Genomic DNA, 12,089 nt, shown 5'->3' on the forward strand with positions numbered 1-12,089 from the left:
TGGGTTCCTGGATGAATTGCAATTGACCTGCCATTTAAATACATGAATTTATAGAATGTGATGTCTGTATCACGATTTTGTTTGCTGTAAGAATGTTGCAAGTAGTGATTGGGGCAAAAGTCAGTGCTCACTTTTAATTTGTGCTGACAAAAATAACTGACATCTTGCAAGCTTGTTAATCTGAAAAATATTATTTGTCTCTTTTCTCATCCGAGATTGCTGGATTGGTTTGTTATCTGCAAAAACAAATAAATAAAAAGATTTTTTTTTTTGAGGATGTTGTGGATGTAGCAGCCTCAAGTAAACTATACTCATTTTTGTAAATAAGACTCCTTGTATCTGTTTCTCAGAGTATTTTCAACTCAGTGCATGACACTTGCTGTCTCCTTCTATAAAAAACACTTTGTTTACTTACAAAAGATTTTTTTTGCACATATGACTCTTACGTTTCAGTTTTATTTAAATTTTAGAGACCCTAGCAGAACAGCTGACTCTACATTACTGACCTAGTGCCTAGGCTGAGACCTGAAGTACAGATTATTTTGCAGGGTTATATGTTTCTGAAACTGTGTGACATCTTTACCATGTGCCATGTTTAGTCCATCTTCTAAGGAAATCCTGTTACTGAGGCATGACTTAAAATCACAACACTGCATTTGGAAAGGAACATTTCTCCATAGTGCTTTCACAGGTAGTCGGAAGACCTTTTTGAGGAAAGCTCATCAAAAACAAGCGTAGAGACTTCCAAAGTCCCGCTGCGGCAGTTTGAGGAGTCAGATTTAAAGGTGTTTTTTGTGCTTGATAACTTGGCTTAGAAAAAAGAGCAGGGTATGGGTCTTTACGCTTATCCACAGCAAGACTTAGTTCCTGAAGGGAAAGAAATACTAATAAAGCAGAGCAAATAGTTTTTGGTACACTGAGGGGTTGCTAGTCTATTACAATATTGTTATCATGTTGATTTGCTGCAAAATCTCTAGAATGACAAAAGCTTACTGAATCAAAGCAAATTTGTATCTATATGGCATTACAAAGTAGTAACGCTTTAACTAAATAAAGTAAATAATTCTGTGAAAGTATGATCTGACTTCTTTTAGGGACAGGGAAAGAAAGGAAGAGGTATGATTTACCTGTTAAAGTGGAAATTGAATCAATAATCAGATAAAGGGAGTATGTTTTTTTTAAAGTTGCATTTTAAATGCATTTTACATTATTTTCTTTGTAAAATAACTTTCTTTAGGTATCAGTAATTTGTATGTGTGTAAGTTAATTGTGGTCTCTACTGTGTCATGATTTCAGAGAGCCCAAGCTGCACTGCAAGCTGTGAATGGTTTGCAGTCTGGAAGCCTGGCTATTACAAATGCTTTTGCTGCTGAACATGGGTTCCTTCCAGGTCAAGGTTCTGTCCTTCGAATCATTGTTGAAAATCTTTTCTACCCTGTCACTTTAGAAGGGTTGTATCAGGTAATGAGGTTTGCTAAAACAGTAGTTAAAATGTGTTCCAATGTTGCCACTGTAAATCCATTAACTTTTTTTTTTTTTCATTTTTAAAGTACTTGTGGATACTTAATTGTTTGAATGAGGACTGTCACTTAGAAATTATTTGTGGCAATTTAGGGATCTAGGCTTGCATCAGTTTTGCATAAAAAACCCAAAGGTAACAGAGCTGCTGTACTCAGCGTTTCATATTGTCTTTCATTTCTTTCAGTTCCTTGGTTTCTGTGGAAACAGCAACAAACTTGAGGTGCTATTTGTAATTTATTCCCAGATAATGAGCTAATGAAATAGTGGTTGTTATCAATTTGTGGACCAGTATTTTAGCACTCTTTGTACTGAGTAACTTTTATAGTCTGGATTATATTTTAGGGTTTTATATTCATAGAATCATGGAATCATTAAGGTTGGAAAAGACCTCTCAGATTATTGAATCTAACCATCAACCCGACACCACCATGCCCCCTTTTATAATACAATGCAAGCGATGTAATATACAAGTATAGTTGCTTGGACAAATGTTTTTGATTGTTCATCAACTGTTAGAATGCCATTTACTTTAACTGCCTCTGATAGCCTGGAGCAGTGGTGGGCTGTGGCTATGAAAAACATTACCATACATCCTACTAGGGTTTGTGCTGTGTTGTTGAGAACTATAAGTTTAAAAACAATAACTTTAGGAGACTATTTCTTTGTGCCTGAAGGATGTGCTGATATTTTTTTTTCAGATATTGCAAAGGGTTTCATACTTGAAGCTTTTGTAACTATTAGTAAATTTGTGCAATTAAAAACATGCCCCAAATACGACTTTCTTGGAACTAATGCCGTTTAGAATAATTGGGATGCTTTTACAAGAACCTTCAGTCCCTGTGAGGTTTTTGCTGCTGTGCTAGCATCTGAAACAATAGTTAATTATTATCAACACTTTATTTTTCCTCTTACCTCTTAATATTTCCTCTTTCTCTGTATCTCCCCTGCATGATATTGATTAGCTAGTATACCAGTTGTCACTTTGATGTAGCAGTTTCACTGGTCTAAACTTTTTGTTTTATCTTTGAGTACTGTTCACTTAATATTGAGCTCATTCAAATACTGTGTGAACTGGGATTATGAATGCACTCAGAACAACCTGAGAACAAATTTGTGTGGTTATGGGACCTGTACAAGTTTAATAGTGCAATAGCAATTCCTGGATGTAATCTTAAGGGGAATTTTTTTGGCTTTTGTTTTTTTACTAAGCAGGCAGTGGAAGAGAAGATTCACGTTAATTTACTTGAATTTGATTTAGTGTTTACTTCAGTGCAGCAGAACTATATTTTCATTCTTTGAATTACCCAATAACCCTCACTCAACTACTTTCACAATAGGTCTAGAAAATTAAGAAATATTTGAAAAGGAAGCTTATTTGGAATTCTTAGCAGGGTACAGTCTCCTCTAATTAAAACAGCACTTTGTGCCTGATAGCTATAGCATAGCATTACTTTAGAAGTGTGGTAACGTTAGAAGAAATGAAAATTTTCACTGGTAAGTGTAGCATCATATGAAACACTAGCAAGCAAGCTGTCACTCAAACATTTCGTTACCTTTTGTAAGTTATAACTGCTTGTCAAGTAGCTAACCCTTTTTTATTACAATTCCCCTTAAAATATTTATTATAAGAAACAGAATATTCATTGTTCTCTTTGGAGAAAAAAAAAAATTATATATACAGTGAGGTTTAGGTTTAAAACTAAACAGGAATAGATTGAACTTTATCTTGAAAAAGAGCTGTCTAGTCTTGTGGATATACATGGAAAAGCCTATGTTCAGAAGCTGTATTTAGGCCTTTCTTAAGGGGAAGTGCTTTGTGAACTGGAACTCAATGGCTAATTTTAAATTGCTGTGAAAAAGGTTTCTGTTCTGTCTTCTACCACAAAATGATGATTGCAGTCTAAGAACTTTGTTTCTGAGAGATTGAAAAACTGGGCACAAAGGGTTTGGTCAGTGTGTCTTGTATCCATGATTCTAGGCCTAATAGGCTTCCAAGAGATGCTTGTCCTGATCTCTGGCCTTTCTTTCCATTCCAGGCTTAGTACTTGTCTGGGGGGTTCTGCTTTCCTGATTTTGCATTGATTCTAACAGTTTGTTCTGAAACTGTTAGTAGTTCCCAAACTCACCTTTCCTCTTCTGCTGTTAATTTGGACATAGTTTCTCTGCACTTGCATGGTAGCATGGAAGGCTCTGCAGAGGGATCTGAACAGGCTGGATCAATGGGCTGAGGCCAGCTGTATGAGTTTCAAGACGGCCAAGTGCCAAGTCCTGCATTTGGGTCACAACAACCCCATGCAACGCTACAGGCTTGAGGCAGAGTGGCTGGAAAGCTGCCTGGTGGAAAAGGACCTGGGGGTGCTGGTCGACAGGTGGCTCAACATGAGCCAGCAGTGTGTCCAGGTGGCCAAGAAGGCCAGCGGCATCCTGGCTTGTATTGGGAATAGTGTGGCTAGCGGGAGTAGGGAAGTGATCGTGCCCTTGTACTTGGCACTGGTGAGGCCGCTTCTCAAATACTGTGTTCAGTTTTGGGCCCCTCACTACAAGAAGGACACTGAGGTGCTGGAGCGTGTCCAGGGAAGGTCAATGAAGCTGGTGAAGGGTCAGGAGAACATGTATTATGAGGAGCAGCTGAGGGAACTGGGGCTGTTTAGTCTGGAGAAGAGGAGACTGAGGGGAGACCTTCTTGCTCTCTACAACTGTCTGAAAGGAGGCTGTAGTGAGGTGGGTGTTGGTGTCTTCTCCCAGGTAACTAGCGATAGGATGGGACGAAATGGCCTCAAGTTGCATCAGGGGAGGTTTAGATTGGATCTTCAGAAAAATTTCTTTACTGAAAGAGTGGTCAGGCATTGGAATAGGCTGCCCAGGGAGGTGGTGGAGTCCCCATCCCTGGAAGTGTTGAAAAAACGTGTAGACGTGGCACTTCAGGACATGGTTTAATAGGCATGGTGGTGTTGGGTTGATGGTTGGACTTGATGATCTTAGAGGTCTTTTCCAACCTTAATGATTCTATGATTCTATATTTTTGTCTGCATTCTTTGTGGCTTTGCTTTTGTCTAGACACCTTCATGTAGTGCATACTCTCATTTTGAGTGTATATATATTTAATTTCAACCTTTGAAAATTTTTCTGCAATGCTTACATTTGCAATAAATCAAATACAATTCAATTGTGAATTAGAGGGGTCGGTCCCAAACTGGGTCTTTGTCCTGCTTCTTTCCTTCTTTGTCTTCTAGTTTGGACAGTGGATCTGCGTAACTAATTACTAGGCACGACAACTATTTAAGATGTATTTTTGGTCACCAAATTTGCAGAATTTGTTTGAAGTAGAGAATGTAAAGGTGGATACCTTGAAAAGCAGTTTGCAGTTCCCATCTCAACTGACTTGTGAAAGTCCATTTCTCAAACCTCATGTTTGGTTATCCACAGTTCCTCTACAAACACTGGACAAATGTTTCTTTGGGGTGGCCTTCCCTGCTCTTAGTTGAATAGCTATTACTAGATCTTTAAGGAAATTTTATCCTTGTTCCCCATCTTTTGTAGCCTCTTTTTAATTTTTTTTTTACACCTAAAACAAAATTTCAGTTCACTCAGTTTCTGTTCAGCTTTCACAAAATAAAGAATTTTCAGAAATGTATATGAAGTATTAAAATGCTAGTTTTTAATGGGCATGAATTATTCATTATTTCTCAAAGTCCATGCTTTTTCCTTCTCAGATTTTCTCTAAATTTGGATCTGTCATGAAGATTGTCACCTTCACTAAGAACAATCAATTCCAAGCTTTACTACAGTATGCTGATTCAATGAATGCATATCATGCCAAAATGGTAAATATAGTGTATTCAGCTTGATTCCCCTCTCCCTTCACCCCCCTGATAAATGGGGAACGTCAGTGTAGCTTGATCATAACACTTTATCAACAACTGCAAACATAAGCATATAGCACACACACCAAGACCTGCATGAGTCCACCAAAACAAAAATCAGAGCTGTCAGTAGTGATGAGTGGTGGTAATTGTAGTTGACCAAAAAGTCTTTTGCCTTTCAGACTAAATGGAATATTTTTGATGAAGTTCAGTACTAATAGCAGTGTAGTTAAATGCGCAGAGCTTAGGTGGATGTTACATGTTTTACTTGTTTTGAATTTCAGTGAAAAATTTACAGTAATCAATGTTTTCACCTTAAAGTTCTTACTTTCAAACCACCTGTACCCTGATTTTTAAAGTGCACATTCCCAGTAATGAAGAAGAGCTTACCTACTTTAGGTACATTTTCTGTGGTGGGTTAGCCTTGGCTGGCTGCCAGACACCCACCGAGCTACTCTCACTCCCCTTACTCACCTGGGCAGGGGGAGAAAAATAGATTTAAAAGTTTGAGTGTTGAGATAAGGGCAGGGAGGTTGCATAAAAGACTCGACTTAGGGAAGATTGATTTAATTTATTGGCACTTAAAAATAGAGTAGGATAGTAAGGAATAAAAACAAAAGTAAACACACCTTCCCCACACCCTTAATCCCTCTTCACAGGCTCAGCTTCACTCCCAATCCTGCTACCTCCTCCCCCTGAGAGGTGGAGGGGGATGGGGAATGAGGCTTGCAGTCAGTCCATAATACTTTGTCGCTGCCACTCCTTCCTCCTTACACTGTTCTCCTGCTCCAGCGTGGGTCCTCCCCATGGGATACAGTTCTTGACAGACTACTACAATGTGGGTCCTTCCCACGGGCTGCCGGTGAATATCTTCTTCACCGTGGGCCTCCATGGGCTGCAGGGGGACAGCCTGCCCCACCATGATCTTCTCCAGAGGAATCTGCTCTGGCACCTGGACCCCTACCTCCTCCCCCTACTGCTCTGACCTTGGTGTCTGCAGGGTGGTTTCCCTCACATAATTCTCTCTCTTTTCTCTCTCAGCTATTGCACAGTGTTTTTTACCCTTTCGTAAATGTGTTCTCACAAAGGCACCACCAGTATTCTGACTGGCTCTGCTTTTGGCCACAGTGAACCTGTTTTGGAGCTCACTGGAACGCACTCTGTCCAGCACGCAGCAGCCTCTGGTCTCTTCCCACAGAGGGGTAGCAGCTGGCCCAACTGCGAAAACCTTCCCCCATAAACCCAATACACTTTTTTTCAAAAGAACTTTTAGAATTAGTTTCCATATGATAGCTAAATATTTTAATCTCTAGAAAATATTATTGATTTCCTTAGTGGGGAGTAGTTAAATAGTTAAATGTCGAGAGTGGAGACCTTGAACGTTTTTGCAGAAGAGACAGCACTGTGATAAATCATCACGTTATAATACTTGAACTGTGACGTAAAACATAAATACAGAAAATAAAATACTTAACTTGAAACTAAACCTGAAGCACTTTGTATTTCTCTTTAACCTATGTCGTCACCTCAGTAGCAGTAAATAAATAAAATCAATTAGAAAGTTCCCATAGAAGGTATATAGAAGAATAGATTCTGTTAAGTATTAAGTGGTATTTAGCATTCATTTTTTTTCATAAAATTACTGAAAGACTAGAGTGAGTGGAACCTTTACCCTACTTTTGTTCTTGAAGTTGATTTTATTGTCAGCTTCAATATTAAAGGCACAGAATATTTATCTATTGCTATTTGCACTTTAGTCTAGTAAGTAAATTCACAATGTGTTTTATTCATTAAGTACATATTGGAAATTAATAAAGGTAGATGGGATTATAGCCTGTTTGTTACCAATTTGTCTGTTCTTAGAGAACACTATTAGTAATAAACTATATCTTTTTAAAGATTTCACAGAAATTATAATTTCAGTCTAGAGTATACTAAATAATTGCAACAAATCAGTATCATAGAAATCATAGAAAGTTTTGGGTTGGAAGGGACCCCTGGAGGTCATCTAGTCCAACCCCCGTCTTTTGAGTGGTTTTTTCGCCCATTCATCCATCATGATTCTTTTATGACTGGTATAGGCAGAAAAATAACTACTTCAGTGATCTTTCTGAGCATGGCTACTCTTAAAGAGATGGATTTTATAGAATAATTTAGGTTGGAAAAGGCCCTTAAAATCATCGAGTCCAACTGTACACCTAGCATTACCACTAAATCCTAACATTAGCACTAAATCCTATCCTTAAGCACCATATCTACACATCTTTTAAATACCTGCATGGGTGGTGACTCAACCACTTCCCTTGGCAGCCTGTTCCAGTGCTTGATAACCCTTTCAGTGAAGAAATTTTTCCTAATATCTAGTCTAAACCTCCCCTAGCACAAGTTGAGGCCCTTTTGTCTCATCCCATGACTTTTTGCTTGAGAAAAGAAATGGACACCCACCTCGCTACAGCCTCCTTTCAGGTAGTTGTAGAGAGCAGCAAGGTCTCTCTTGAGCCTCCTTTTCTCCAGACTGAACAACCCCCCTCAGCCACTCTTCACAGGACTTGTGCTCTGGACCCTTCACGTTCTTAAGTAAGGAAGAGTTCCATACAATAAATAACTACAAATTACTATTGCTACTACCATCTGTTATTGTGTGTTGAATGGGAGACAAGTCAGATTAGAAGCACAGCTAGAAAGAGAAGTCATGCTTAAAGCTATGTTTTGTCCATTGGCACAAGGTGACATGACACCTACTAATCAGTGGACTACACTAGTACGCTACACAGGATGTTTAGGTAAGGATAGTGGCCATGTGATTGTCTACTTGGTGTTTAAAAGCAGCACCTTAGAAGATGAATTTCTGTTTGGATACAATTGCGGGGTGGAAATAACATAAAATTACAGCGGTAGCTGCCATTGTCTGTTTTGTCTATAATTATTTTTCTTCAGGCTCTCGATGGCCAAAGTATCTACACTGCATGCTGCACTCTGCGTATTGATTTCTCCAAGTTATCTAGCCTTAATGTAAAGTACAACAACGACAAAAGCAGAGATTTCACTCGCCTTGACCTTCCTTTTGGTGATAGCCAACCACCCATGGAGCCATCCACAGCTGCTGCCTTTGGTAAGAAACTTCACTGTTAGTGACACACACACAAGAAGATCATTATGCTTTTTCTGTTGCATTTATGCTCTGGCTTCATCTGAGGTTCATAGAAGGGTACATTTTGCATTCATTTCTGTCTGTTAGGTCCAGTAAAGTTTGTATGGAAAGCAGAAAGTCCTACTCAAGATAAATGAATATCTGAAACTATAACATAAGGAATTCTCTTAGGCAAATTCAAAGTGTTGTCAAAAAAACTGCATTTGTAAAATGCTCTGAAATTATATCATTGGTACAGATAGTATAGTAAATGTTGCATATCAGAACGATCAATGGCAGTCATCCAAAATTGACACTGGTTGCCTAAAGCTGCTTGAAAATAAGTGTTTTAAGGGTGTTAGCTCTTATTTTTTGATATTTTAGGATAACTGCCTGCTGTAGCAAACAAAACCATAAGAAACTTAGAAATGCCATACTTACTTATGTTTGTTTTGTAGTCACTTTCTAAAAATAAAATTTTAGAAATTTTCTTGAATTTTAGAAGTCATTTCCATAGCATAAAGGAGACAGTGTCTGCTTGAAGCTACACTGGAGAAGCCTTTCTGGCATAAATAGCACAAGCATGGTCATTTAATCAACTTTGGTGATAATGCAAATCACCAGACAGATTAATCTGATGACCTGGCAGAAGTGCTTACAATGCAATTTGAGTGATTTTTAGCTATTTTTCTTTCTGTCTAACAGCAACCATTAGAAATAAGACACAGCTAAGAACTGTCTCAGCTGTTCAATGGGTATTTAAGTGCCATCCAGTTGGTTACAACAGTAGCAAGGACTGGGGAAGAATTCAATTTTTTCCTTTAGTTTTCTGTGATAGCTAGGGCAGATAATTGTTTTGGTTTGTTTTTTTTGATAGTTGGCTTAGAGTAAGTGAGTTGCACTCTCTACTTTCTTGATTGTTTTTGAGTAATGTACTATATAATTTATAAATTTGGGGGAGATTTGGCTTATAGCCTCATGGAAACACGCTGTTATAAATCTGACATGTTCTGATTAATTAGACTTACAGAATCTGAAAGGTCAATGAAAGGGAACATTACAATTAGATCAGATTAAGGACAAACTTGCTTGTAGGGCGGAGATAACATTGTATGCATGCTTTTGGAGGATAACACATGAACGCTTCTCCATTTCCTTCCTCCTCACTCTTCCAAGCTTGTCATTGCTAGCAATCTCATTTTCACTCTGGACATTTACTGTAACAATAAGAACATCAGAGATAATGCTGTAAAGAAGAGTCTGATGTCTGTATCAAAATTTGTTTGTAGCGCAGTCACAGTGAAGCAGCTGCATAGATATTTTTCTTTAAAAAAAAATAGCTGTAAACTGGGAGAAGCATGCTTCTAGCCTTTCTGTCAGTGGTAACAACATGCATATGTTGCCATAGGCATGTTCTGATAGTCTTCAGTTGCCTGAGACAAGGAAAAGATATTGGAAGTCAGGTCAGCACTTACATTTCCTATGTTATTAATAGTGGACGTAGTTTTGGTGGAGAATTGTAAGACAGAGTGGGCAATTGTCAGAATAGTACATCTGTTTCTTGTGTAGACTTCATTATCTTAATAGCAAAACTGAACTGCTCTTGAAACTTGTTTTTTTTCTTTTTTTGTTTTTGTTTTGGCGGAAAAGATACTGCATTATAAACAAGCAGATTTTGTCAATGTTTTGCTTTTAAAGAGTTCCCTTGTCCAGTGAGCATAAGCAGAGATACATAAATTAGCTTGCTTTGAAAGCTAGCCATGAAGCATATGATTTTACACATTAAAAAATGCAACAGAAAATTCCAGCTCTTTCTGCATTAGCTCTGTTTAACAATTTTTACATGCCTGATTTTGGTATCAGTGTACAACATGCAGGTCCTATCTGGCAGAATAGAAGCGCTTCATCTATTTTTTCATTAATATTTCCCATTACCATTCTTGGATTGTGAATAAGTGATTAATACCTATATTGCCAGAACTTGTCAGTGTAGTGCACCAGTTCATGCATTTCAAGAGCGCAATGAATTGCTTTGGTGTGATAAATGTATTCAGTTGTTTGTATGAAAGACACTTTGTTGCTACAGATAAGAGGAGGTGTAATGTGGTGCAGTATTTATGAATACTTGATCTGTGGTGTCTGTTTCATTTGTTGTTTTTGTATTTCCTAACTGATAGTTCTTACAGTATTGTATCATCCTGTCAATAACTATCTGTTAGTGAATGTAGCTATTTTAGTCAATGGTGGAGTTTTGAGTAGTGAAACTGACATATTGCCAGGATTGCAGGTTGTATGGGCTGATTACGCATGCCCCATCAAAAAAAATCTAGTGTGCTACCATGAAAGAAGCCATGACTCAAGCTTCTGTCTAACTGCCTCTTAGAACACAAGTTTGTGTGCTGCCCCAAGCTGCGCTGAACTCCATACACTAATATGAAAATCACTGAGCTATCTTCGAGGCTGGGACTCTTCATAAATTGCTATTGCAAGTTTGTTTAATGCTTGTGGTTGCCAGGAGAGCCATAAAAAGCAGTGGTTATCTATGAAATAATACAAGCTGGGAAAGTACATCTCCTTAAAAAGCAAAATATGTGTACTTTATGCATCTCAATAGCTCAAGAACCTCAGATTCATTGTAGTTGCTTGTATTATTTAGCCCCTAGTGGTTTTAGAAATATCTCAGAAATAGTTGTATCTTGTCATTGCAAAATGTCTTTGAGTGTAATTACTTCCAGAAAATTTCTAGAATGCATTTCCATTGTGTGAACAAAATGTTGAACATTGCACCACAGGTGTCTTGACTTTAAATGATACTAATCTGTGCTGTACTTCCCTGTTCAACCTTGTCTAAATTATATTTTGCCCTGACTTCATTTTAGAAAGGGACATTGAGGCTGATCGGAATATTTACCTTCAAAGGTAGCTGAAAATTGTCTTTGTAAAACATAGAATCTCAGATTTCAATGAGAATTTTTAACCCAAATGTTTTATAAAAGGTGTGATAATGGACTAAAGTCAGAATAGCAACACTGCAAGCTGATTCTCATTGCCACAGTCTCTCCTGTTTTCTGAAAACTTTTAAATGTGTTTTAATTAGATGTGTCTGCTCTCTCTAGGCACCCAAAATGTCATCTTCCCATCATATGTAGGAGCTGCTGGGTTTGCCCCAGCCATGGATTTTGCTCAAGGTGCTGATAAGTTTCTATTTTATAAAAACGTGGTGTTTGCGTTTGGGGCTAGTGGTCTATCTGAATACACCTCTGTTCAGAGCAAATTATTTTCAAATATAGCAGTCAAAACACAGTGTTCATTTGAGACATTCTGATTCTCTTTCTCATATTATTCAGTAAAATTACTGTCTGTAATAAAAAACATATGCCGTTGTAGTTTATCCTGCCCAGGGAGGTTGTGGAGTCTCCTTCTCTGGAGATATTCAAGACCGCCCTGGACAAGGTCCTGTGCAGCCTGCTGTAGGTGACCCTGCTTTGGCAGGAGGGTTGGACTAGATGACCCACAGAGGTCCCTTCCAACCCCTACCATTCTGTGATTCTGTGAAATTAAATGCCATGATAAAG

General features: G+C 38.1%; 1 protein-coding gene across 13 annotated transcripts in view; it reads left to right on the forward strand.

The window, feature by feature from the left end:
• The window catches only part of PTBP3 (polypyrimidine tract binding protein 3), a 58,124-nt gene that overhangs the window by 30,793 nt on the left and 15,242 nt on the right, over positions 1-12,089 (forward strand). For 12 of the 13 annotated variants that reach the window (XM_075446891.1, XM_075446884.1, XM_075446886.1 and 9 more), the window contains 4 exons: positions 1,297-1,461; positions 5,235-5,345; positions 8,322-8,496; positions 11,631-11,702. In XM_075446891.1, the coding sequence (XP_075303006.1) occupies positions 1,297-1,461; positions 5,235-5,345; positions 8,322-8,496; positions 11,631-11,702 (523 nt within the window). The remainder of the gene's footprint in view (positions 1-1,296; positions 1,462-5,234; positions 5,346-8,321; positions 8,497-11,630; positions 11,703-12,089) is intronic. The other variant, XM_075446892.1, reaches the window with a different exon arrangement.

This window comes from Opisthocomus hoazin, chromosome Z (assembly GCF_030867145.1).
Source record: "Opisthocomus hoazin isolate bOpiHoa1 chromosome Z, bOpiHoa1.hap1, whole genome shotgun sequence".
NCBI lineage: Eukaryota > Metazoa > Chordata > Aves > Opisthocomiformes > Opisthocomidae > Opisthocomus > Opisthocomus hoazin.